The sequence below is a fragment of the Girardinichthys multiradiatus genome, chromosome 8 (assembly GCF_021462225.1).
Source record: "Girardinichthys multiradiatus isolate DD_20200921_A chromosome 8, DD_fGirMul_XY1, whole genome shotgun sequence".
NCBI classification, from domain to species: domain Eukaryota; kingdom Metazoa; phylum Chordata; class Actinopteri; order Cyprinodontiformes; family Goodeidae; genus Girardinichthys; species Girardinichthys multiradiatus.
The window spans coordinates 24,601,875-24,627,920 of NC_061801.1; the positions used below are offsets into that span (position 1 = coordinate 24,601,875).

Genomic DNA, 26,046 nt, shown 5'->3' on the forward strand with positions numbered 1-26,046 from the left:
TCAGAGTTCGATGTAAAATTGAGACACTGAGTCTCAAATTAATTATAAATGCATGCATTTTTACTCTGAAGATGAAAATCAGCAGGATAAAACTCAAACAAGCCAATATAGGAGCCAAGGTTGGGGTCAGGAACATAACGTCTGAGAGGTAACGCCACCCCATCATGCAAGCACAACTTTACAAAAGCTGAACTTTAAAATAAAAATAAAAAAGAAATCAAGGAGCTCTTTGATTTCCCAGTGTAAGAACCTCTTCTTTTGTTCAGTAACATTTAATTTAAGCAATGCATAGCGTGTAAAAGTCTTTCAATGCAGTAAGTAAAAACAGCAGGACTGGCCACGCTGCGTATCTTCACGTTTGAGCTTGTGCCTCACAGGAAAGGCATTCCTTTGATCAGCAGGTAAAACAGATCAGACTCAGCTTCACTTTGCATGAAATACAACTATTTGACAAGAGGATATAAATCCCTTTGTTTTGAGTTGGTTTACATAGTGTAGAGAAAACAGCAAATAATTGAAGGAGGTTTTGTACATAACTCAAAAAAAAGCACATCTTTAAAAAAATTCCCGCTTAAGACCAGTTGAAATTTTATTACGTCTCTGCAATTTACTATTCGCTAACTCTTCTTTGTGGTGATGAACGGCCTCGGACCACAAGAATCTGGAGCTGATTTACGAGGCATTAGTAAACTCTGGAGACCTGGGGTGTGAAGACAATGGAAATGATGAAAATGCAGTCCACGCAATCAAAGCAGAAATGAAAAAATGAAGTGGTTCACGTATAGCAGTGAGAGGAACATAAAACTGTACGACGGTAAGATTAGATTGATGTGTTTCCTCGTTTCACTAAAGCAGGAAAAAAAAAAAAAGAGTTTAAGCTTCATAAGTACACAGAACAGAGGGCAGAAACTTTATGTTTTGGGAATTTAATTGTTGCTCTTGAGCATTTTAGGCCTGACCAAACTGTTTTATCAGCTAATCTATTATAAAAAAACATAACAGAAACAAAAAAAAACATCAGTCTCAGATTTTGCGTTTCTTCCACTCCGGTTCTTTGTCAGCCTCCTCATCTTCCTCTGATTCTTCTGCGAACACAGGCTCTGGTTGGGTCCTGCAGGGATCCACAAAGACAAGCGATGATTTAACATTTTATTCCACTTTTAATCAAGACGGCTTCGGAGAAAAACAATGAGCCGCTGAACAAAGAAGCCAACCAGCTGTGAAACAATGAATTAAGTCAGATGCTGGAGTTTCAGAGCACCACACCGACAATTTCCTCTTTACAGACCAAAGAAGGCTTAATGAAGTTCAGGCTCTTATGAAGTTATAATGAGAAGAATGTTGCAAAAAGAACCTCTCTTTTTTCCAGGCAAAGTTCTAACTTTTCTACACTAAATTCCAGATGGATGGATGGATGTTTTAGGCAACAGGATAGGGAATACAGTCAGGAAATAGAGATGTGAAGACCTTTACAGACTGTGTATAAACCCTGATCTGTGTGTCTGCAAATAGTGCCATATGTCACTTTTCTTCATGCTACACACCTCTTGCTACATTCATAAAACTTTTTATTATATTAAATAATTCATCCTCCCACTCGTCTGTTTAGAATAATTCAGGCAAACCGATTAAAGCTACAGTAGAGTCTTCTCTTGGAAAAGCATCTGTAGTCCAGAAATCATTTTTAAGTCTTAGACACAACCAATAAAGATGTCCACTATTCAAACATATTTTATATGAGTAAGGATAAAGTGGCAATTTTCATGTACATAATGCACACTAATAACATGTTAAGCAATTGTAAATTATTTACTGTTTGTACGCCGGGGCGATCCAGTAAGGATTATCCGATGCCTCCTTGGCATGACGCAGGATGGCCTCTCGTGGGTTACTGTCATCCGTTTTATCTAAAGCGATGTTCTTCACGATGAACGAAGACAGCGTGCCCCCGTGAGCTGCTACTCTACCTCCTCGACCTGTGAGGGCACAAAGATTAGTGGATTGGAGACTCTTTCATGTTGAATGTTCTTAGAAAGCAGAGCAGTGGGGATCAACAAATCCTTCTTATGGGCATGATCAGGGAGGAGAAATTGACTTTACTCTGACCTACTGATTTAGCTTTGGTTCCAGATAATAAAATCTGCTATAATCTGCAACAATGTACAGATGCTGATATTACCTTGCATCATAGATCTGCACGTAGCAGATGTGTTGGTCCCAGTTTTACAGTGTTAGACATATTTTTAACAGTGGATGTTAAAGTTTGAAACACTGCAGGGTCGAAACAGAAAACTTGTTTTTGAAATTCACTTCTTAAATGATTGTACAATAGAAGCTATTTAATGGATTTGACATCATTTCCTACTTTCCAGACGATGTTACCAAACAGAAGCTTAAATCTGCACCAATGTATACACAAAAACCTGCAGGGAGTTCCTGCCGTAGCTGCCGAGCTGTGTTGTTTGGGGATTGAGAGGCACATCTAACAGTTGCTTGTAAGCTTTAAGCCAACCGCCAAACATTACCTTGCATTTATGTGAAGTTACTTTGCACACAAGATAAATATTATCAGGGAAGTCTATAATCTGAGAGCCACATGTCAGCCATCAAGAAGTCACTCTCCTTTTCATTAAATAGGCCTTTATTTAAATGTTGGGTCTTTCTCTAAAGCTCTGTGACTAGTGTGTTTTATTTATACAGAAGCGTGTGCAAAGGTGTGTCCTGTAACAATTTGAGATGCTAAAAATGTGTAACCCATGAGTTTAGTATCCTTTTACCCAAACCGCTTCACACAGCTCTCAGCTATATTGAAAAAAAAAGAGAGAAAAACATCAGCTTTTCATTGGGTCATATAAACCTGGAATATATATATATATATATATATATATATATATATAAAAAACATATATTTCATTTTAATTACTATTTTAACTAAATGCTAATCCTTTTTTTGACATCAGTTTAACCAATTTTGTTGAGGGGTTTCTGCTTAGTTTTTTTTTTTTTTTTAAAGATTGTTTAAGCTCAGTGTGGTTTGTGGGCAACAATTAGGTCTGGACTTCGACTGGGTCATTGCAGCATCTTATAAACTCAGTTTCCCCCTCCCTTTCTCAGCCATTGTTATTTCCCACCCCTCAATGTTTTTGGGCTGTTGCAGTTGGGACTGCAATTCTGTACCACATGGAGGACTGGGACAACACCTGTGGTTTGGCAGACCAGCGTGGAGGTCCTAATATTTAAGCTAGAGGACTGGAGAGTGTTCCAGCCACAGGCGGCTGTTGTAGGATGAGAGTCAGCTCCTGGTTCCCGACTGGATAAGGTTGGTCTGATCCCTCCAGGCAGCAAACAGAGAAGTTAGGTTTCCTGGTAGCTTGTTCACAATGGATGGTAAATGGAGCTGCAGAAGATGGATTTGGGTCTTGTCTGCAGTGATGTGTTGCTGCTCTGGTTTGTCCTGGTGAAGAAACGGCTCCTAGTTCGTCTATGTTCCAATATCGTGGATACCAGCAGCTAAAACGGGCTTCCTCAGTAGGTTGGGTGGACTTAGCCTAGAGAGAAGGTGAGGAGCTCCATAATCCAGAGGGGGCTTGAAGTACTGCTGCAGAGCATTGAAAGGAGTCAGTTAGGGTGGTTCAAGCATCTAATCAGACTGCTCTCTAGGCAGCCTCCCTTTGGACGTTTTTTGGTCATGGAGACTCGAGGCCAATCTAGAACTTGCTGAAGAAGTTAGACGCAACGAGCCTTCTAGCTCGTCCTGGGGTGGATGTCTCCTAGAACGAGCTGGAAAGTGTCCCTGGTAAGTGGGATGTCTGCTTTTTTCTCCGGGTTTTGGATAAACTGAAGACAATAACTGGCTGGAATATAGAATGGTGGACTGTAAAACCATCCAGAACTCTTTCTCAGGCAAAAACCATCAGTAACTTAAGTGCACCTCCTCACTCCTAAAAAGTTCCAACTACTGTGGACTTTTACTATTACTGCCGTTCAACTCATCAGATAAATGTGTTCAACTAATTTTCTTACTGGATTATTTTATGAGCTTTTCATGTGTAAGCATTAACAGTTTACTTAGCTACCTAATGCAACAGTAAGTGGAAACAGGAAAAGTGGAAACTGTACTACATAATTTGGCAGCAGTGAGTCAGCCAGATCACAAAGACAAGAGAAATGTTGTCTGTGGTTGGAGCTCAAAACTGTTTCTCATGATTTACATTTTTAAATAGAATCGCAACAATTATGGGTTTTGTGCATTATTTCATTGCATCGTCGTGTTGTAGCAGTGAGAAAAAAACAAGGCAACAAGCCAGGAATAGTGGATCTTTGATAGGCCAATTGCTCTACATGGGCTGGACAGTACTGTATTAAACCAAATGTAGCCTCTTACATCTGCCTAAAACAAACAGCGTATCTGTCCAGTTACAAACCTGAGCCTTCATATCCTTGAAATCAGCTGCAAACTGAAGCCACACCTCATTTTTGCATGTATTTCTCAGTCTGAGAGCTACTCTTTATTTTTAATTTTTAGTTGGTTTTCATGTCCTAAAATATATATATATATGTCTAATTATGTTACCTGGTCCAGATACAGGGGGCTCGGGCTTGTGGGATTTTTTCGGATCCAGCCTATCTTTCTCCAGCTGTTTCCGTGTACTCCGCTGCCGGGCCTCTCTGAACATGGGCAGAGCATGAGCTGGAGAGAGTAACCAAACAAATGCGAATCAGTGTGGTAAATACAGTCACATGACCCCAGCAAACAAAACAACAAGAACCAGTCATAACTCTTAATATTTAGCCTCCTTCTGCTGTAATTCAAACCAAAGTGTTCAATACATTGTTCGGTTCCGACAACCGCTCCATTTAGTCTTAAACTTTTGTGAACAGCACCATAACAAAGTCTCCCCATGCTGAAATCCAGGAGCGTGTGGGTGAAGGTGTGCTTGATTAAGTGGGAATGAGTGCACTCCGAGTAGTGTCAGAGAGACGCTATCGGAGCGTGTGTGGCCGATAGAGCATCTGTTTTAGGAAGTGTGTATGCTCTGCTCTCATCCTCAGGGGTTACAAGGAGACACTTTGGTGAAGAGCCAGATAAAGTGATTTTCCATTCAGGAGCTCTGTCGCTGTTCACTGGTAATTCTTCTCCTCCATGCTACATTAAGCAAAAAGGTTACTGTTAACAGATTCCCTCGCTTTTCTCAATGGGCCATCACTTGCTTCCTGTCCTGTCTAATTTTCCAGTGCCAAGGCATCAAGTGCGTCACTCACCACTCGGAGCAGGGAATTGCTTGACTATTTTACACCCTGTTGGCATGACGATAAGCTCACATGATGCATCTGAAAAGGCTGAAGCAGACCAAAAGGTAAATGTTGGAGAAGGGAGGCACGCACAGAAGAGATGACAGCCTCGTGTGTCAGTGCGACGGCTGCTAGAGGGGGCAGTTTTGGGTGAGAGTGGCGACACCAGCAGAAGATCACGCCAGCAAGGGTAATTTCTCTCGTGATTTCTGCGTGACAGGAAACTACATGGCAGTCGCGCGGCTATCGATTCAATAATCCCCAGACCCCAATCCATCAGCTAATGGAAGAGCGAACATCCATAACAAACGGACGCTCCATCCAGAGAGCCCTGAGGTATCAGAGGGAGTTTGTATGAATACCCCAGTGTGTGGGGCAGCAAGAAGGAGGTAGCATGAGAAGCAGTGCCAGCCTGAGAAGAAACAGGCACTGCCGGTCACATCTTTAAAAATACTTTGACATCTTTGTCAAAGCATTTACATTTACAGTAGCGCCTTCCTGGGAAGGCCAGAGTGCTATGCAGAGAGGTCAGGGACTCACTGCAACAGGGCTTTGAAACATACCCTTTAATCTGAGAAACAGGAAAGACATTATTCCTGGAAGGCATGTGTGAAACAACTTCTGAGTGTTTTGAATTTCACTTACGTGTGATGATGTAATCTTGCGTTAGTGTCTCTGCGTGTTTCTCTTTCAGTTTGCTCTTCACTACACACAGCTTGGCCCCCCTGGAGGAAAATGTTTATGAGCAAAATGCCTAAGCGACGATTTACAACATGCTGAACAGTAGTTACATTTCTTTAGACAATCGTTGTAGCCACAAAACAAGGGTGTTCAAGTTACCTTCACATGTGTTTATTAAAACAGACTGTTACAGTATTTGTTCTGACTAAAACACACAGGATATTTAGAGAATGAGGTTAGTTTACTGTTCTTTTGTTGCATCTTTTTTTCCTTTTATTTTTGGGGAGAGGAACTATTAACAAAAATCCATTTCCATTTCAAAAATCCACATTTATCCAGACTCAGTTTTCTTTTAATGACAAAGCATGTATATAAATAAAAAACATTTGCCTGGTTGGGTTTTATTTCCTTTATTGTTGTTCAAAGATCATGAAAGTGCTGATTCACCAGTCAGGTAAATGACCATTTCACTATTTTTTGGCATCTGGACAAACTTTGATCAGTTAAAACCTATAATAGATGCAAAAATGTACTGCATCATCCTGAATTAAGTGAAAATCTTTTAAATCACAGGTTGTGATCAGTAATATCTTAATTACCTAAACAAATTTTATTTAAATGCATAATATATGTCATCAATATATATTCATCTATGTAAAGCGTCCTTTCTTTCAGAAAGTCAGATTTTTATCTTTATATAATGGAATAAAATATAAAGTCTGGAAACTCCAACTTTTTTCCTTAACCAATTTGAATTTTTCCAGACTTGGAAAATCATGAAACGCATACCAGCCCTGATTTTAGAAGCTCCGTAGTGCAAAACCACTGAGAAAAAGAAGCGACAAGGCTGGGAAAATCAGAATTAATTAATATAAAAATATGCATAACATTTATTTATTGGCAGGGGACAAAATATTTTAACAGCCTGAATACATTTTGACTTTGACCCCAACAATATGCTATATGAGGGCACATTTAGCACTGTGTTTTGAGCTCTGCAACATATTTTGTCAAATATTGTAATGAAGATATTGGCTGTGACTAAATCACATTTTCCTAGTCTTCTCTTGTTTACATAATCACAATTTCTCCACCATTGGGTGTGGACATCAAAGTTAGTGGAAGTCCCTCTGAATGCCTAGATACACTACTGGTATGCTGAGTGTTAACGAACGGCACCTGAAATATGATATATATCCATTCATCTCCTTATTCTTGCAGGGTTGTGGAGTGAGGGGGCTGGTGCCCATCTCCAGCGGTCATTTCGCGAGAGGCAGGGTACACCCTGCACAGGCCACCAGTCCATCACAGGGAAACACAGACTCAAACAGGACAGACAACCATGCAGGTACAATCTCCACAACCAGTACCCGGAGATGGGATTCAAACCTTCTTGCCGTAAGGTAACAGTGCTACCAAATGCTCCACCAAGCAATCCCTGCATACAGTTTATATTTATGTACTTTTATTAGCACTATCCCAATATTGACCTTTAACAGACTTTTCTAGCCTTTCTAGTTGTTTCCACTGGAGGCTCAAATCCAGTCAGGTGAACTTTCTATTGTTAATAAGAGACAAAAATAACAGTGATTTAGGACAACGACTCTAAACCTGACATACCTGTGACTTTTAAATGGATCGTAGTATACCTTGGCCAGTCCATTACCAGTACCCACCATTATCTGGTTCAGTTTGGGATGCCACAGGCAGCGAACAACACTCTGGAACAAACACACAAGTATAAAATTATACAAGTAATATAGTATTTAAGAGGCCATACCGTAAAATGGAGGAGCACGGCACTCTTTTGGTTTTGAGTCAAACTTTAAAGGACCGTGTTCCTCCTACTCAGCTAACAGAAAATAACAATCATATTTTATTCCCCAGAGTAGTGAGAGTATGTAACCCAGGTCAGTTGCACAGGTACAGTGAGAAGTCATCCCAGTGTGCTCTAGTTGACTATATTTGGTTAGTGGGATGAGGGCTGAATCTCTCAGTCTGTGTGTGACAGATGGCCTGCTGCCAATAGGCAAATGCGACCACATTTATCCAGAGATAGATGTGTGTAACTCTGTGTGTGTGTGTGTGTGGATGTATGCGAGAGAGGTATAGAGAGGGAGACATAGAAGCACAGCTGTCAACATCAGTGATGAAGATCATCAGCTCATTCAGATATATGAGCTAGAAAACTCCTACAGCAGCGCCTCGATTTTTCACCTACTTAATATCCCAGTGCTCTGATTGGGGGGCATCTAAAGCAGTTTTGAGGGATGGGGGGCTGGGTAAGACCATGCGTACAGTGAAAGCTGCTTATCGCCCAGCTGTTCAGCTTCCCACCAGGGCAGCAGGGGAACGAGCCTCAATCGTATATGCAAAAAAAAACATGCAAGCACAATGAAAGCAGCACCGACAAGTGCAGAGAAAGAACGAATATGCATGTCTAGTTCACTTTTTCCCCTTCAATCTAGCAATAGAGAAATTAAAACCATTCATTACAAGTGATCAGTTTTTATTTGGTGGAACCAGTAATCTATACACTAATAAATCCTCTATTTTATTGGAATACAGTCATTTAAAAAAGAAAGTACGCATCTCTTTAAAGTCTAGCGTTTCATTTTAAACAGATTTAAAGGTTGTAAATAACTTTTCCGTGTAGGTTCAATGTTTGTTTAATAAATAATGACATCCTGGAATCTGCAGTGTGTGGCTTTGTAAATCTTTAGGGTTGATTTAAATGATTTTAGAATCTGGCAGAGAAGAAAATGTAAACAGCTGATAGAGGATGTGCTTTAATAATTCCAAATATGGTAGAATTATACTTGATTTATACACTTATTGTAAGGCATATATTGCAAAGCTCAGGGGTGAAGTTGTTAAAATAATAGCTTCACAGATCAATTGCATCCTTTGAATTTCAAAAGCAAACAACCCCAGCAGAAGGTCCACATCCAGGATGGAAAATAGGTTGAGAAAAAAAAAAAACACCAATAAAAAAAGTGAAAAACAAAAGAAAATGTTTGAGGTCTTTGATTGGACATGGTCTGATTACTGTGGGAAGCATGCCCAATCCACAGAGATCCCATCCCAGTGTAACTAGTGTCAGCAGAACTTTATTCCATCTGTTGGTCCCTGATTTGGGCTTTCAGATGGTAGGAGCTCAAATTCACCATGAAGTGGGTGATAAGGGAAGTGGAGAATGTCTTTCACCTAAGAGTGACTCTCTTTAAAAATGTTAGATCAGGTCATTTAGTACGAATAATTTTGCCAGACACTTTTACAATTCGTTTCATCCTGTCTTTGCCTCCAACTGATATGTAGACAGTTTAAAGAATACGTATAGCTAATGGTCTGACACTGTAGGTAACCCATTTCTCCTTGAACTGACAAGTTAGAGCTCTCTCATTGGCAAAGCGGTGACTTGTTAGACAAGCCGTCGCAGAGTTATGGTTGATCACTTTATAACAACACCGTCCGGTCAGCAGGTCAAAGCGCTCTTTAGCTCTGCAGCCAGATGAAGGGTAATCTGCTCAACCAGATCAGCTGACAGTAACTGAGAGAACGATCCAGAAAAGGCTTTTACATTTAAATACGTAGATGTGGAAAACATGGTGGAGATATCCAACAAAAGATCTGCAGCTGCACTTAATGCAAAAACCGCTTCTACAAAGTATTGACTCAAAAGGGCTGAATGCAAATACAGGCTGCACACAGGTAGCCTCTTTTTATTAGTTTGGTGATTTCTGAAGGAGATTTGTTGGACAAGATTCAATCCAGGGGTGTCAATGTATAGGCGGTTGCTTGCTACCCTTTTCAGATTTTATTTTATTTTTTTTTTGCAAAAATGGTAAAACAAAGCATATTCCTTTTTTTCCACACATAAAATTGTAAAGAAAAGACAGAAGTTTTATGTTGTAACATGACGACATGTGAAAACGTTGAAGGTGTATCCAATATAATTCTTGATAAAAATCTGTTCAATTGATGCTAAAGACACGTTCAACATGTATCAGCATGTGAGTAAGCATTATGAGCTGAAACTCCCACATTCTGTGCGTGCTCCACTGAAAATGTGTAATGGGTTATAAATTGGCCTGTCAAGAACGCTACACCAACAGTGACAGTCACTCCATTCGAACAACGGTGGAGTCTGAGATCCTGTTACACCCCAAAAGCACCACCAAAGCAACCAGGTTAGCAGCAGACACAGACCAGCCTGTAGTAATCGTAAATCCCAAATTTCGAGCCAGGTACCGTAAAACTCTGTCCATCTGAGTTCACTGAACGGCCTCCACAGACCCAAACAAATCACTGTCGACACTGAAACAAGTTTCTCAGAAACAGCCCTGCAACAGCCCAGCTGAGTGAGGCCCGCACCGCAAAGTATACACACAAACACACACAATGACAGCAGCCAAGCCCTGCTCGGTCCAGTTTAATTGTTGGACTTCTTTCCAGAAATTTAGAGAATAATGTTTATACTCCAAGAATTTCTGTTTACACTTTGTGTCCACAGAGTTGCATCATGGAAGACGAAGCTTTAGTCAGTCTGTTCTCCAGATTTCTATGTCCCACCAGATAAAATACCAAAGGACTGAACAAAGATGAATGAGTTAGCAGGCCTTTTCACAACATGTGTGCGAATTATGGTTTAAAACTAGGCAACTGTAATGAGACCCAACAGAAAGCTGTAATCCTTGTTCTGTGCTGCTTAGAGGCTAATCTAAAGCTGCAGGAGCGAGGAAATCAAATGTTTACCATTGAAGCCCAATGCTGTGAGAGCTACTGTCCACGAAGGCAGAAACTGCTACTCGAACAACTGGCAACATCATAGAAAAACTGAGTTGAGCCATTCTGTCTGCGGAGATATAAGCTCACTTGGATGAAAGCCTCTCTCTAGAAGATAATGGTGTACGGAGCAGCTCAACGAAGAAATAACAGTTATACAGCAAACAGGACTGTTCTACATATACAGGGGTTGGACAATGAAACTGAAACACCTGGTTTTAGACCACAATAATTTATTAGTATGGTGTAGGGCCTCCTTTTGCGGCCAATACAGCGTCAATTCATCTTGGGAATGACATATACAAGTCCTGCACAGTGGTCAGAGGGATTTTAAGCCATTCTTCTTGCAGGATAATGGCCAGGTCACTACGTGATACTGGTGGAGGAAAACGTTTCCTGACTCGCTCCTCCAAAACACCCCAAAGTGTCTCAATAATATTTAGATCTGGTGACTGTGCAGGCCATGGGAGATGTTCAACTTCACTTTCATGTTCATCAAACCAATCTTTCACCAGTCTTACTGTGTGTATTGGTGCATTGTCATCCTGATACACGGCACCGCCTTCAGGATACAATGTTTGAACCATTGGATGCACATGGTCCTCAAGAATGGTTCGGTAGTCCTTGGCAGTGACGCGCCCATCTAGCACAAGTATGGGGCCAAGGGAATGCCATGATATGGCAGCCCAAACCATCACTGATCCACCCCCATGCTTCACTCTGGGCATGCAACAGTCTGGGTGGTACGCTTCTTTGGGGCTTCTCCACACAGTAACTCTTCCGGATGTGGGGAAAACAGTAATGGTGGACTCATCAGAGAACAATACATGTTTCACATTGTCCACAGCCCAAGATTTGCGCTCCTTGCACCATTGAAACCGACGTTTGGCATTGGCATGAGTGACCAAAGGTTTGGCTATAGCAGCCCGGCCGTGTATATTGACCCTGTGGAGCTCCCGACGGACAGTTCTGGTGGAAACAGGAGAGTTGAGGTGCACATTTAATTCTGCCATGATTTGGGCAGCCGTGGTTTTATGTTTAGCACCCGAACATCCCTTTCAGACAGCTTCCTCTTACGTCCACAGTTAATCCTGTTGGATGTGGTTCGTCCTTCTTGGTGGTTTGCTGACATTACCCTGGATACCGTGGCTCTTGATAAATCACAAAGACTTGCTGTCTTGGTCACAGATGCGCCAGCAAGACGTGCACCAACAATTTGTCCTCTTTTGAACTCTGGTATGTCACCCATAATGTTGTGTGCATTTCAATATTTTGAGCAAAACTGTGCTCTTACCCTGCTAATTGAACCTTCACACTCTGCTCTTACTGGTGCAATGTGCAATCAATGAAAACTGGCTACCAGGCTGATCCAATTTAGCCATGAAACCTCCCACACTAAAATGACAGGTGTTTCAGTTTCATTGTCCAACCCCTGTACATAAGTGGAGTAAATATTTCATTGACTAAGGTTTATACGTATGTAGGAGCTTTTTCATACCGTTCATATACACAAACTAAATGTCTGCAAGGTGAGTGGGTTTTTGTAAATCTCCATCTAAATGCTGCTTGATGGTTTTCTAGTAAGCAGGATCTCACCTGGTTCTGGAAAAAAAGCTCAAGCATGTATGATTTATTTACCAAACAGGCCTGAAAGTACAGCCCAGAATCCCGGTTATTTAGACTGTTTAGCTAGAAATGACTGGTGGTCTGTCCTTTCACTCGGCTGCCCGGTGAGACCCTTTATTAAAGCTGCACTTAAATTCCTGGGCCATCAGAGTGACCGATTTAAACATGCAGTAAAACAGCCTCAACTTCAGGGTCTTTGAAGGCCAGTTGATCAGACCGATCTGCTGCTCAAACCGCTTATACTTCTGATACAGAAGCATAACATTAAGACAGCATCGCTGGTAAGCTGAGTGGCTGGGTGGCCACTGTTTAAGTACATCCTAGGCAACCTCAGTGCTTCGTTTTTGGCAAGAGAAATTTGGCCACCAGTAGAAATGAGCATTTGCAGTTACAACATCTTTAGCTGTACAAAATAACATACTGAGAGATAAAGCAGCGTTTCAATGGTGCAAAAATAAACAAAACCATTGGAATACAAGAATGTCTTAAGGGTATATTTGCATCAACTTTAGTGAAGTTGAACATACTCAGTTCTCTCATGTTTGCAGGTTTTATTAAATTAAAAAGGATAGTTCAGAAATGATGTTCTAGTAAAAGGTTATTATAAGCAGTTAATAGCTTAGCCGTATTAGATAACTTGGTATTTTCGTTTAGTATAAATCCAGATCAGCTGGTCCTGGAGCCTAAAGATAAGGACTAGTCACATATTGGCTAAGAGCAAAGTTGATTCTACAGACCTAAAACAGAGCAACAACCTAATGGAAAATGAAGGCAGCTTATAAATCAATTTACTTTTATATCAGTTACTCTGACTGGAAATGATTTGATTGGTCTGTGGCACACAGATTCCTTAGTCAGTTTCCTGTGTAAAAAAATCATCAATGCAACCAATGGAAACCACAAAATGGTTGAAAGTTCATAAAACAATGTCTGCATAAACCAGATGACGTTTTTGAAATTGGACTTGTTTTAAGATGGACTAGCTGTTACCTTCAGGCTCCATTACCAATTAATCAGGATTTTTCCTCAATGAAGAGGTTATTTACTGCAGGTAAGATATTAACTGCTTATAACCTTTCAACAGAACCTCACTTCAAAAATGTCAAACTATCATAGGATGATCATGATTCAAATTTAAGGCTTTTGTGAATTTTGGAAAGTTAGTTTACTTATTTCCTCACACACATTACCTCACTAACTTTTTTTATTTTTACTCCAATGCTTTAATACCAAGGTGGCATTAAAGCCTTCTTACAGTACACAATATGCGTTACTTATGAGAGGTTTTACCCTATTGAAATCCTTGTTTTGAAGCCAAACTTTGTTAAATATACACTAACCCATGATGAAGAACCTGCCAGTGGATAATTTTACAAAAACATTTTTATTTTAGCTGCTTAAACATACAATAAATATTTTTTGGGAGCCAAATTCATAAGGTTTGATTGAGTGCCTGAATGTACAGACATTAATTCCTTGCTACAGGGCTTTTTGCTGCAATGCATCGTGGGGCTCGCAGTTTTGTCATAGTGTAATATTGCTTTAATTTCTCAGCCAGATCTACGACACAGTGACAACAAATAAATGTGGGCAATTCATTGTTGCAAAACAAAAAGCTATTAATTAACAAACAACTAATTGACTAAATGCCTTTTAAGACTTTGTATAAAAACTCGAGGCACACTTGAGACTTTCCAAGGCTGAAAAATGTAGATGATTAAATTTAGGACTTTTTAAGAGCCTGCAGAAATACTGTATATTCTCCACTGTTGTTTGTTCAGTGTGGTGAATTTTGTGGGGAGTCTGCAGGAGTTTATAACGACACAGATGTTAAACAGAAGGCAAGAAATTTTCAGAGAAACCGAGCTGAAGCTTGGAGAATTTCTCACACAGCCAGACAGCGGAACAAGTGAAATGGCAGTGAAAAAATCACTTCCAAATGTTTACCCTCCCCTCAGCAGAGTGAAAAAAAAGACAAACGTCCACAGAGTGATGCAAGGGAGCAGAGTTGTGGCGTTTTAAATACACTCTTTGACCCAAAGTGTGTGTCCTTTGTCTGGGACTTCCTAGACCGAATCTGGGTGCAAACAGACTCTGTCAAGAATATAAATTACCAACAGTAACTGCATGGTCTCTCCATTTCCATGCATACATGGAATATGTGGTTTGCAGTCATATAACAGCACTTTTTTTTTTCTTTTCGGATCACCACAATGGGTGACCAAGCAACAAAAAAGCTGAGTGTACTTTAACTGAACGTGCTGCATCGGACGGGAGCTCTGACTTTTCATACGAGAGAATTACAGAGCCGAGAAAATTGACACAGCAACTGAAAATATGTGCTTTATTTTGAGAAACAGTCACAGAAACAATCCTGGAACAAATTATCACAAGACAGATTACCGCTTCAGAGAAGGCGCTTCTTCTAAGTGCCTGTGTTGATGGTTTTAAAGCGGCTTTTTTTTAGCGCTCTTCGGCATCAGAAGAAATAACAGAGCACGGCAAACTGTTGTTCAGTCTAGTATCTTCAGATAGCTGCAGTGACATATTCATCTTACCCTCGCAGTTAAGTATAAGCAGACCTGAAAGCTTATGTTTAAATTTGATCATTTTACTTGTTTTGACAGCTGAGTGCTGAAGTATGGCAACATATAAGTGACTCTACATGTGTTTGTTTAGCGTGAATAGCATGCCAAGGTTTGTAAAACTCCAAAAAAACTCCTTAAATGTGTTTAATCAAGTTGGTCTGACAGCGAATCTCTAGCCTCAGCCAGTGAGAATGAGTTAGTGTAGAAGACATTAACCTCTGTCAAACCTTTGTGTTATGACTACAGATCAGAAGAAGGATGCATCAGAACACATGCTTCTATAGTAGGCAGCAGCCCTGCACTACAGTTCAACACCTATGGCTGGCTGACTCCATGAAATGCATTTCTCAGAAAGAAGGATTAGTTTTAAGTACACCATTTACTACCGTGAATAGAACACGTCGATTGTTACCGCAGATAATTTTATTTGAAAGACAAGTCAGCACGTTTAGGAGCTCTACAACGGTCCTGCCAACAGTTTGTGAAAATTAAATAAAGTCAGGATCACATACCACCGTTCTCTTCACAGTTTGCCTCTGGCCATTTTAAAAGATTTTCCTCCTTTGCCTTAAATTTTCCCCAAATGCTGCAAGACTTACTTTTTTCTTACATGAAAATGGAGTAAAATTTAATTAGTTACTAAAATACAACCAGATTCAGACCAATTTTATAAGGATTGATGTATAGTTACTACCACACAAGTGAAGACTGAAAGGGAAAAAAAACAGTTTTTCCCTCATTGAGCAGAATGACTCGTGGATTCAAGAGATGTCTTAGGCTTAAACTTTGTATTTATGTGCCTGAAGTCAAGTTAAGTACACCAAATCCAGCCTCCTCGCTGTATACCGAAATGAAAAGTCCAAACCTTTTTAAAATGCACTTTAAACAAAGTACATATTATAGTTTCTGTCTAAGAAAGGGTTATAAATGCTTTATTAAACCAACTAAAAGAACTGTAGGGATTAGACATTATATTAAATCACCAATCATCATTGCAAAATCAAAGTGTTCAATATTATTGCTGCAAAGGAACATTTGCACTGCAATTTCTGTCATGTTTGTATGGCATACTAAGGATAAATAAAACCACTTGATAAAGTTGACGGGTGCTGCTCAATATTTAATTGTGATACTTTTGCTGAAAATTGTAATAACTCTATGATTGACATTAATCTTTCTTCATTATTAAACAATGTCCCCACCACTCTCCATAAGCTTCTACATCTCAGCCTCTCAAGATATGCAGCAGGGCGGTAAGAGTGACATCAAACGGCCAAATAAATCACTCATATGCAGAACACGAATGCCCAATAGCTGTAATATAATACCCCACCCGATATTGATTGTGATTTTGCATTTGGCATTGACATACTGGATAACACGATGCTCCACCCTGCTGGAAAATATACAGACCATCGCCATATTTTGACTGAATTGACCCATTTGTGAGCCCCCTCTGTATTTCTGGAAGTGGTCTTGGCTAAAATTGTGAGTAAGCCAACTCTTTTGAGAAGCAGGCCCACACATGGACTGTATCAGGACACTTCCCTGTTGGCAAAACACAGGACTCATGGTACTTCTGCCGTCTCTCCTTGTACATCCAGCAAAATTTCAGTCTTTCCTTCAGGTTTTTCCTTTCGGAGTAATAACTACCTACATTTACTCAGTTACATTTACTTGAGTGACTTTTTGAGAAAAACAGTAGTTTTACAGCATCATACTTTTTAATCTGCACAATATTTTGAAGTAAAGTTACTATTAGGTTGACTACATTTTATGGCTACTCTACCCATCTCCAGTTACTTCATTGAATGAAGAACAAATGATGCTTTAATCACAAATTGCACCAGTTACAGATAAACGCCTACAGTTTATGTAAGAGTGAGATTTCTTGTTCGTGCACAAATGTCATTGATATAGTGTTATTTTCTATCTGCTGAGACTGTTGTACAGTTTGAAGGTTAATTGAATGTACAGTAAAAAGTAGATACTGCCACTGGAAATCATTTGCACTGTTCTAACACAGAATAATCAACTATTGGCTTATGAAGTTTAATGTGTTGTGAAAAGATTAGATTTGGAAATGTTTGTTTATTCTTCCTGCATTTGCTATTTTTTATTGATGTTACCCTTTTTTAAACAAATTTTTATATTATTTTTAACTTGACTAAGTTAAAGCACTGAGATAAACTTATTTTTAACAACTTTGAATTTTTGTCTGTTTGATTTTGTACAAATTTCATCCGATTTTATGATAATAGTGTTACTCAATATTTAAGTACCATTTTTAGCAAATACGTTTCTACTCTTAATTGAGGAAATACTTGAATGAATCCTTTTTTTTTTTTCTAATGAAGTAAAAATATACTTAAGTAAAGCTACCTTTACTTGAGTGCAATTTCTGGCTGCTCTACCCACCTCTGTGCAGAAGTAGCCCTTCTTCTGCCCTTTCTGTCACAAATGCTTTTATCTGACTTTGTGCGTAGATGTTCTCAATTCTAAAGTTGTCCTGAGGAGGAGACATTCCTGTCGTTGCTGGACAACTGAATGCTGCGAATCCTTCTCCACTACAACTGCACCCCCCTAACCTCTTGAGAGACGAGTTTCAGGTGAAATATTCTGCTGTCTTGATATTTTTGCCGATTTCAGCTCGACTCTTTCACAAGCCTGCCCTGAGCTTATGTTACAACTCAGTAATAAAATGTGCCTTTTAAGCTAATAATGCTCTTTGAAACGCAACAATATGCAACTCCTGAGAGAGAGAGAGAGAGAGAGAGAGAAACAGACAGACAGACAGACAGACAGACAGACAGACAGACAGACAGACAGACAGACAGACAGACAGACAGACAGACAGACAGACAGAGACAGACAGACAGACAGAAAAGCTGAACACCAAAATAACAAAACTAAACCCAGGAACTTTATTTTAGAACGTGTGGCGGTGGAGTTACTTATTTCTTTTCTTACATGATTTTGTTTATGACCAAGCTTTAAAAGATAAAACCTCTGATGCATGGAACAGCTGCAGCAGAGCTTACCGCGTTGGTGACGTCTATCTCGTACACCTTCTGAAAAGAAGCTCTGTCGAAGAAAACCAGCTTTCCATTTCCCTCCTCCTTCTTCACGGAGGTCCCTGTCACAACAAGCTTGTCATCGGGGCTAAAACAGCAGTCAGTCCTGGAAGGGAAAGTAACACATATAAATATTTATCTAATCTACAGATGATGCACTCATACCAACAATTGAAAACAAGCAGTCTATAAAAACTGAGAAGCCTCACATGGAGAAGTAGTTGGTCAGCCTGTTAGCTTCATTTACAGGCTTCCTGAAGTTGCGTATATCCCAGATCTTTAGTGTGTCATCACCTAAAAATGAGTACATTAGGGACATTTTTAAAAGGCAAACTTTTCATTTTTTTTAAGCTATATTATTATGGGACTGGCACTTATTTCCCGTATATAGTTATTCCTCATTCACATTACATAATCATGTTGAAAGAAGGAAGAGTTATTTTTGTTTATGTTTGTGTTAGCAACCTCTTATCGAGATTACATAGAAGCCTTTTGTGTTTATACACCTCTTGTAAGATTTCCGTGTTTTGTGAGTGGTGGGTTAATGTTTATTTGCCTACTGAGGAAGGGAAAATCATTTAATTTGCCTAGAACCTGTTGTTTTTACTAACTAAAAGTAGGGCATGAAAGCTGCATGTTCTGATGCCAGTGAGTGCAGCTGCATCATGTGCCACAGTTGGTTGCGGGGCTCTGGCGGGTATGGTCTTTTCCGTACCTCCGCGTGAAGCAAGAGTGATGCCATCGTATGAAAAGCAGAGGCAAGAGGTGTCTGATCCTGGAGTGTGGGCTTGCCGACAGTGAAACTTTGTGTGAACCTAAGATGAAAAACAAGAACGTGACATTTTATACACATTTTATATACATTATTGCTCCTTCTGTTGTGTTTCTGTTTTTGAATGGGTCAGTAGTAATGTTTCAGACTCAGCTCCTTTGTAACTGTGTGTAAAAGGGAAACCATTTTACGACCTCTTATTGTAGGAAACAGCCTGCCCTGTGATTTAATAGTAGATGTTTAAGTCTGTCACTACAGTAAAAAAAAAAAAAACAAAAAAAACTTTTTTCTCTCGACATCTGCAAAACAACAGAAGGTTTTCATTACCATCACGAACACCAAACTATACATCCATGAAGCCCACCACAACCTATGAAACACAAGCAGGTTAACACCCTGTAGCAACACCACAGACATTTACCTTGGCGAACCTCAAGTTTCCAGCCTAACAGATGGCATTTTCAGGTTTTTACGTGAAATTTAATTATAATGTTTTACAGAGTACAATTTACCGACCAATAACTCGCAACAGACGCATTTTGACTGTAACTGCAGGCCTGGCCCAATAAACTCTTTTTGGGTTTTTTGTGTAATACAGCCATTCTTAGAGAGGTTTTTGAGTTACAAATGTTTTGTCATATAAATAACCAAGAGGATTATTGATCAAATACTGAACACCTGGGTTATTAACAGCTGTAATTCACCTGAAATCAAGAAACTATTTTAAATTCAGATAGAGGAAAAAAATTTACTTTTTTTAAGCGTACAAGTTTATAGTTTTTTCCATTCATGTTAAAAATATACCTCCACACTTCTGCTATGTGTACATGTGTTTTAGAAGTATATGATTGAATTAACTGGCCTGAGGAATTAGGACTGTGCTGATCACAACGTAAATAAAAAACACCCAAAAAAATGGATGGTAACCAAATATTACAGTTTTATATATATATATATATATATATATATTTGTCTAGATTTTAAAAAAAGGGCACTAGAATTCTTCATTTTAAAATTTTTCCAACAGTGGGCAGACTGGAAGTAGGGGCAGAGAGAAGGGGAAGACATTCGCAAAGGTCTCCAGGTCTGGGACTCGAACGTGGGACGCCCGCTTCGAGGACTGTAGCCTCTATATATGGGTCGCATGCTTAACCCCTACACCACCAGCGCCGCACCCCATATCACAGAGTTTGACCATCAATGTGTGTCCCACTTTGCCGGTTCATCCTGTCATTACATATTTCATATCTTCGTCCCTTCTTACCTTCATTTCACAGCTGTAAACGAACCATTTCGTATCCATGTAATTATACTGATGTGAATCTGTTCAACTCTCTTGGTAGTGAACTATTTGAATGAATTATAAATATGGCTAGTGATAAAAAGGATCAAATCTCCCGTATAATGCAAATATAATTTTGACTCATAAAATATGCCAGATTATGACCCCTAAGTAAACCAAAATAACTCTAAGCAATCACTTGCAGCCAATTTTATCATATAGACCATATAGTTTGAAGATGAAACTTCACTCCATTTGGCTATGACAATCATATATAATTATATAAAACATAAATGTGTTAGTTTGAGAAAGGTTACATGGTCATACAATTTAAGGAAGATGGGGTTAAGAGAAAAGGTAGCATTTTCCCACCAATATTCAAAATTATCCCTTCTTTTCAGCTATATTCAGTAAAATGTTGGTTTCAAAGCTGTTTCCAAGATTAATATTAAGTACCTACATTGTGGGAATTGAATAAATGGTGCAGTACTGTCAAAACATATGCAAAGTAGCATAAATAGCCGGAAGGTACATACCACGTGTCCAAATAACCATGGCAACAGTGCTATGACAGTCAAAGGACCGAACCAGTTTCTTTAGGTGGAAAAACGCTAAGAGAGACTGTGTCTACACACCATTAGGGCTATTTGTAGTCAGTTACAGCAAACATTGTTTCGAATGACATCAGCGACTAAATCCTGACTGAAAATTAAACGTTTGTCGGCTCAAACCCGTTTAGTTATACAATGTCTGCATCGAATCCAAACAGTGCCACCTAGCTGCAGCACTGAGCTCATCTACAGCTCAGTGCTGATCATTGTAATGACGTGAATATGCCTCCCATATTTCCATTAGGAAGACTGTCACCACACACTATGTGAAGAGTTTTAAATCTTCACAAACCTTTCAGGACCTCATATAAAAAAAAATGATCTAGAAGCAAGCCATCATGCATGGAGGATGCAACTAATATAATAATTATAAATATTTTATAGTATAATAGTATAATGGAATCATAAGCTGAAGAGGAAAATGAGCCATTGCATTAGTGACACTAATGCATCACAAAAAGCAACAAAAAGAGGTCACAAAAAGGTTGCCCATATATTGAATGAAAATTATTTCTATTCACACAAGCACATTCACTTTCATGCAACGTTCAGTTTTGGACATGCCAAGTTGTGCATAAAACATTGCCCTGCAAGGTTTTTGTTGCTAAGCCCGCTTCGTACATGAAGCCCGGGTCCTCTGGGCCCACTGCCCTTTATACTTAGGATACATCTCTGATCGAGGATACCCAATTGAAATAGCTGCGTTACCGCCTCAACCTGCCAAGTGCTGGAGAAGCCTGTTTATCACCCATTCATTTAAGTCAGGTGTGTGGCAGCAGGGAACCTTTAAAACATTCAGGACAGTGGTGCTGAGGACCAAAGCTCTATGGTAAGCCATTTATTTACTTCCATGATCCAAGCGGGTCTTTAAAATGCTTTTAACAACTCTCAAATGTACTCAGATATACTGCAAATAAGCTGTAATTTCTTAAACTCTTGAAGTTTAAAAGTGTCATTTTTGGTGCTTTCCAAATCAGTCTGTTGGTGAGTTTACCTCTAATAGCATTACTGCTGTTTTGCCTTTCTGCTACCCCCAATATCCACTGCCCAGTCTCTTGGCTTTACCTGGCCTGAACACAGCCAAATTCCAGGGAATCGATCATTAGTAGACAACAGTGAGGCAATAACCCCGGGATCTAGGCTTTTCTAGCGCTCAAACAAACATAACCTTGGTTTATACAGCTACATTGTCATTAATTCTAAGAGGAACGCAAATAAATCAGTGAAAAGAGAATTGCAGCACTGCAGGGTTTTGACCAAAAAAGCAGTGGATAAGGAATTTGAAGTGAGCACACAGTGTGGAAGGCAGATAAGGCAGAGAAATACAGAGAAAACCTTGCATGAGAGAGCAGAGCAAGGGCTGAATGAGTGATGTGCCCTGTTGATAACAGAAAGAAGGGAGGCCATACTTCACCCCCAAAGTAAGTGACGGGAAGTTATTAACTTGCTTGAGACAGATAACAGCGTTATAACTTGGACTGTAGATAACTTGGATTACACTTTCTTAGGCTTGATCTCCCCTAGGAATAATGTTCTGCTCCCCATCATCATTTTAATTAAGTATTACTTCTGACTTGATGGTTTTCGTCTCTTTTGTCATATTTAAATATCTACTCAGTCTCTTTTTTTGCTGAACTAAAATTTACTTAGTTGCAAAATAAAAGTCAGAAAGCCAATTTAACTGAGAAACTGCCATTTTAGCTAAGGTGAAATGTTAATACGTGAGGCTGTGATGGCCCCCATCCAATCCTAATACTGACTGAATTTTAGCTATGTTGTTCAAATTCACAATGGGAACAGGGACCATATCTCTGTAAGAACCGTGTGTGCTGATTAGGAATGTTGCTGCACTTGTCTTACGTTGTCGCACCATGAAAATGGGTCAAAGAAGCAGATTCGGGTGGCCTTCTATGGCTCGCAGTAAAACCATAGAAATAATCAAAGTCTGGAAAGATACCAGAAACATACTCTAGGAAGGGAAGAGTGATGGGATCTGCTTAACAGGACACCAGAAACAGCTGTTCAGATGTTTGCTTTTCATCATTTCTCTCTCTAAATGAACCTGCTCCAACTAAACTCTTTACTAGAACCACAGTTTTCCCATGTCAGCTAAAAAGTACCGTTTGGTGCTCTTGTTTCACTTGGGATGAACAATCCAAAATTTTTTTCCCCCCTTATTTCTGATCTAACATGTTTGTAAAATAAAAATATCAAACGTTAGAACATGCTGTAGAAGATAACTGTATACGCACATGCATACTGTGCCTTGAAAATGTATTTCGTCAGGTTACAGATAGAAACCTCAATGTATTTCATTAGGATACAATGTGGCAGACTAACACAACGTAGCTCACAAGTGTGAAATGAAAGAAAAAGGAAACAAGGGAAGATGGATGGGGGCACATTTAGAGCAATCCTGGAAGAAAATGTGTAAGAAACTAAAAACGACTTGAGACCGAAGTGAAGGTTCACCTTCTAGCAAAACATACATCCAACATCAAAATAACATCACAGATGTTCTCCATCTAATCTGACAGATCATGAGCTATTTTGAGAAGAAGAATGGGCAAAACATTTTGGTCACTTGATGTGAAAAGCTGCTAGAGACACACCTCAAAACTCTTGCAGCTGTGATGGCAGTGGTTCTAACAAGGTACTGACTCGGAGGCTACACACAAATGAAAAAGGTCAAGGGGTGTAAACACTTTTACCTGACACTGTATACATATGTTTGCACCAAAATCTAATCAAGATCTCAACACTTTCTGGAGCAGGAGATGATAAATGTCTGATGGGGCACAGTGTTGGGTTTATTCCTCTGCAGGCTGTAATAAGAATCTCCCACAACACCAACTGGTCCAAATCACAATATCTGACCTTAACTATATAAATACTGCATAGCTCTAAATCTCTACTTCTTCTATATGTTTACAACTGCAGACCTAAAAGACAACGATTCCCTCTGTGCAGTTAGTTTCCATCTCACTCTGACTTTGTTACTCTGTGGGGATCAAGCTGTCGAACCACAGTCCTTAACAGCTGTTATGATCTTTCAAGGAAATCAGCAAGTTGTGACGGTGAGGCGGTGTGTGTTTGGGAATCACCCTGGAATGAGAGGCCAGGAAATTCAAAACATTTGCTGTGTTACTGCAACATTATTCCACTATGTCTCAGTGATGCACTAAAGGAGAAGAATAGTTTGTAAAGTCAGAAGATGTTTAAAGCAGTTCAAATCTTCTGCTCTTATGCTTTTAAATGACTACCCATGTTGCAAGTGTTGAATGGAGGAGTGATCATACAAATGTGACAACAAAAGTAATGTTGTATAACTTCTCTAAGCAGGTTTCACTTTAATCAAAATCTTCTTTATAGCAATATATTCAGGTTTTTCATGCTGGGTTCTGTGAAGAACCTGCAGTTAACAGAAGGCCATGGCTTTGGTAAACTATCACTGCTAAGATTTAAGGTTTACGCTAGCAGCAGATTCCTTGACTCCTCTGTAACAAATCCTACCCGTTTTTCCAGACTGAAGAGGCTCTGACTGCTTTCTAATGCAGGTAAAGCTCTGCCAGCTAAAAGCACCTACCTCAACTTCTAAAATGCATGTTCTTTTAAGATCACTTGAAACAGTACATAGCAACCATCTGGCAATGATTGAAAAACAAGGTTCTGCAGAGTTTGTGGGAAAAGAAAATCTTTTAATAAATTCTCTTGTCTGTTTTTTCTCAAATCAAGGTTTTCAATCACTGATTGAAATTGAAATCTTTTATTTTTAATTGACCATGTTACAGCTGGAGTTTAACACTTTAGTCATCAGTATTTTACTGTTTGAGTTTGGGCCAGATTTGTGCGAACTCTTAATGTAAATACACTTTAGCCCCAAATTATTCATGATTTATACAAGACTCATGTTCAAAGTAATAGTTTAGTTTAACCAACCCATTTCTTTTCACTAGAAATAATGTTAAAGTTTTGGAGTGGCCCAGCCCGAGCCCTGACTTTAATCTGATAGGAAATCTATGGACAGAGCTAAAGATTAGGGATATGACAAGTAGGCCTTCCAATCTCAAGGATTCAGAGCTCATAACCAAAGATAAAATGTCTGAACACCAGTGGAAACATGCTAAAAAGCTGGTCACGGTTTTTCTTTTGATTATTGAGACTGGTATAAATAACCTTTTATATATCATGTTCGGATAAAATGAAAATAAATACGGATATATTGCTTTTTTTTTTTTACAAACTGAAACTCTTTCACATTGTTGTATTGTCTTCTGAGAGACGCCCATCTTATTTCCCATCAGAAAAAAAGGTCTTGGTTGAATGAAAATAATTGTATCTCTAAATCTGGCAGGGGTATGAATAATTTTAGGCTTAAGTGAAAATGCACACTTATTCAAAAATAAAAGCTTCTTTGTCCTCTTATAACTTGACCTGTGGTTCAGACACCAAACAACGAAATACTTAAAAAAGAAACTATTATTAGTATTATTATTTACAAACGACACAAAGACATCAAAGATCACAACTCCCTTTGAAGAAATATTTTTAATGTAGGGTAAGCATAAAATATTTTGAAATAAAGCTGATCTAAGTCAGCTTGAATGTTAAGAAGAGTATTAGAAATAGCCCTTTTCTAGTATGCAATGGAGAATCCAACTTCAGCATAGTGTTGTTTTATGATTTGTGGAACACACAGACACGATAATGTAAGAATTATATAAGCATCTTCCAACTAAATGTTTTGGAATGCTGGATGTTTTAAAATTATATTTTAATATTTGATCTTTTTTATTCAATCTAGCTGATCTGTTACGCAGGAAATACCTTATAGGATCGATTCAGAGGTCAAAGCCATGACATGCGAAGACAACACTTCAACCATCTCGTTTGTGGTCCCACTTTGAAGTCTGGGAACGTGAAAGTTCTCCGCTGACATCATGGCATTCCTTAAGTCTCTGTGGTAATGCTTTGGACAGAGGACAAGTCTCTCAGAGTGCTCATAAACCTGGCAACCTGAATGCAGTCTGGTAATTGTGGCCAGGGGATGAACACGCAATCACTCTCTGTGGCAGTCCACCAGAAGCGACCTATTTGACTCCTATCACTGGATCAATCAGCTCATGCCATGGTTCAAGAACACAATGTGTCATCCCCAATAGCTTCTCCTCAGGCTGAGCCACAGCTCAAGGTCACGTATGTAATTGATCATGATTGACCTGCCTGAATATTCTGTGCATGAGTAATAGTAGCAATATAACAGGAGATAGGCCTCATTTGAGTGGAGGAGGGAGCAGCAATAAAAGCATAGGAAGGTCAACTCCTTTTTAGAGTT

General features: G+C 39.3%; 1 protein-coding gene across 1 annotated transcript in view; it reads right to left on the reverse strand.

Annotated features, from left to right (window-relative positions):
* Positions 1-910: 910 nt before the first annotated feature.
* Positions 911-26,046, reverse strand: part of LOC124872832 (WD repeat-containing protein 70) — a 54,780-nt gene continuing 29,644 nt past the window's right edge. Inside the window, exons 11-18 of the mRNA XM_047373220.1 lie at positions 18,762-18,861; positions 18,256-18,340; positions 18,014-18,152; positions 7,594-7,694; positions 5,938-6,017; positions 4,574-4,690; positions 1,814-1,976; positions 911-1,111 (exon numbers count right to left, since the gene is read on the reverse strand). Of these exons, the coding sequence (XP_047229176.1) occupies positions 1,024-1,111; positions 1,814-1,976; positions 4,574-4,690; positions 5,938-6,017; positions 7,594-7,694; positions 18,014-18,152; positions 18,256-18,340; positions 18,762-18,861 (873 nt within the window). The 3' untranslated portion in view covers positions 911-1,023. The remainder of the gene's footprint in view (positions 1,112-1,813; positions 1,977-4,573; positions 4,691-5,937; positions 6,018-7,593; positions 7,695-18,013; positions 18,153-18,255; positions 18,341-18,761; positions 18,862-26,046) is intronic.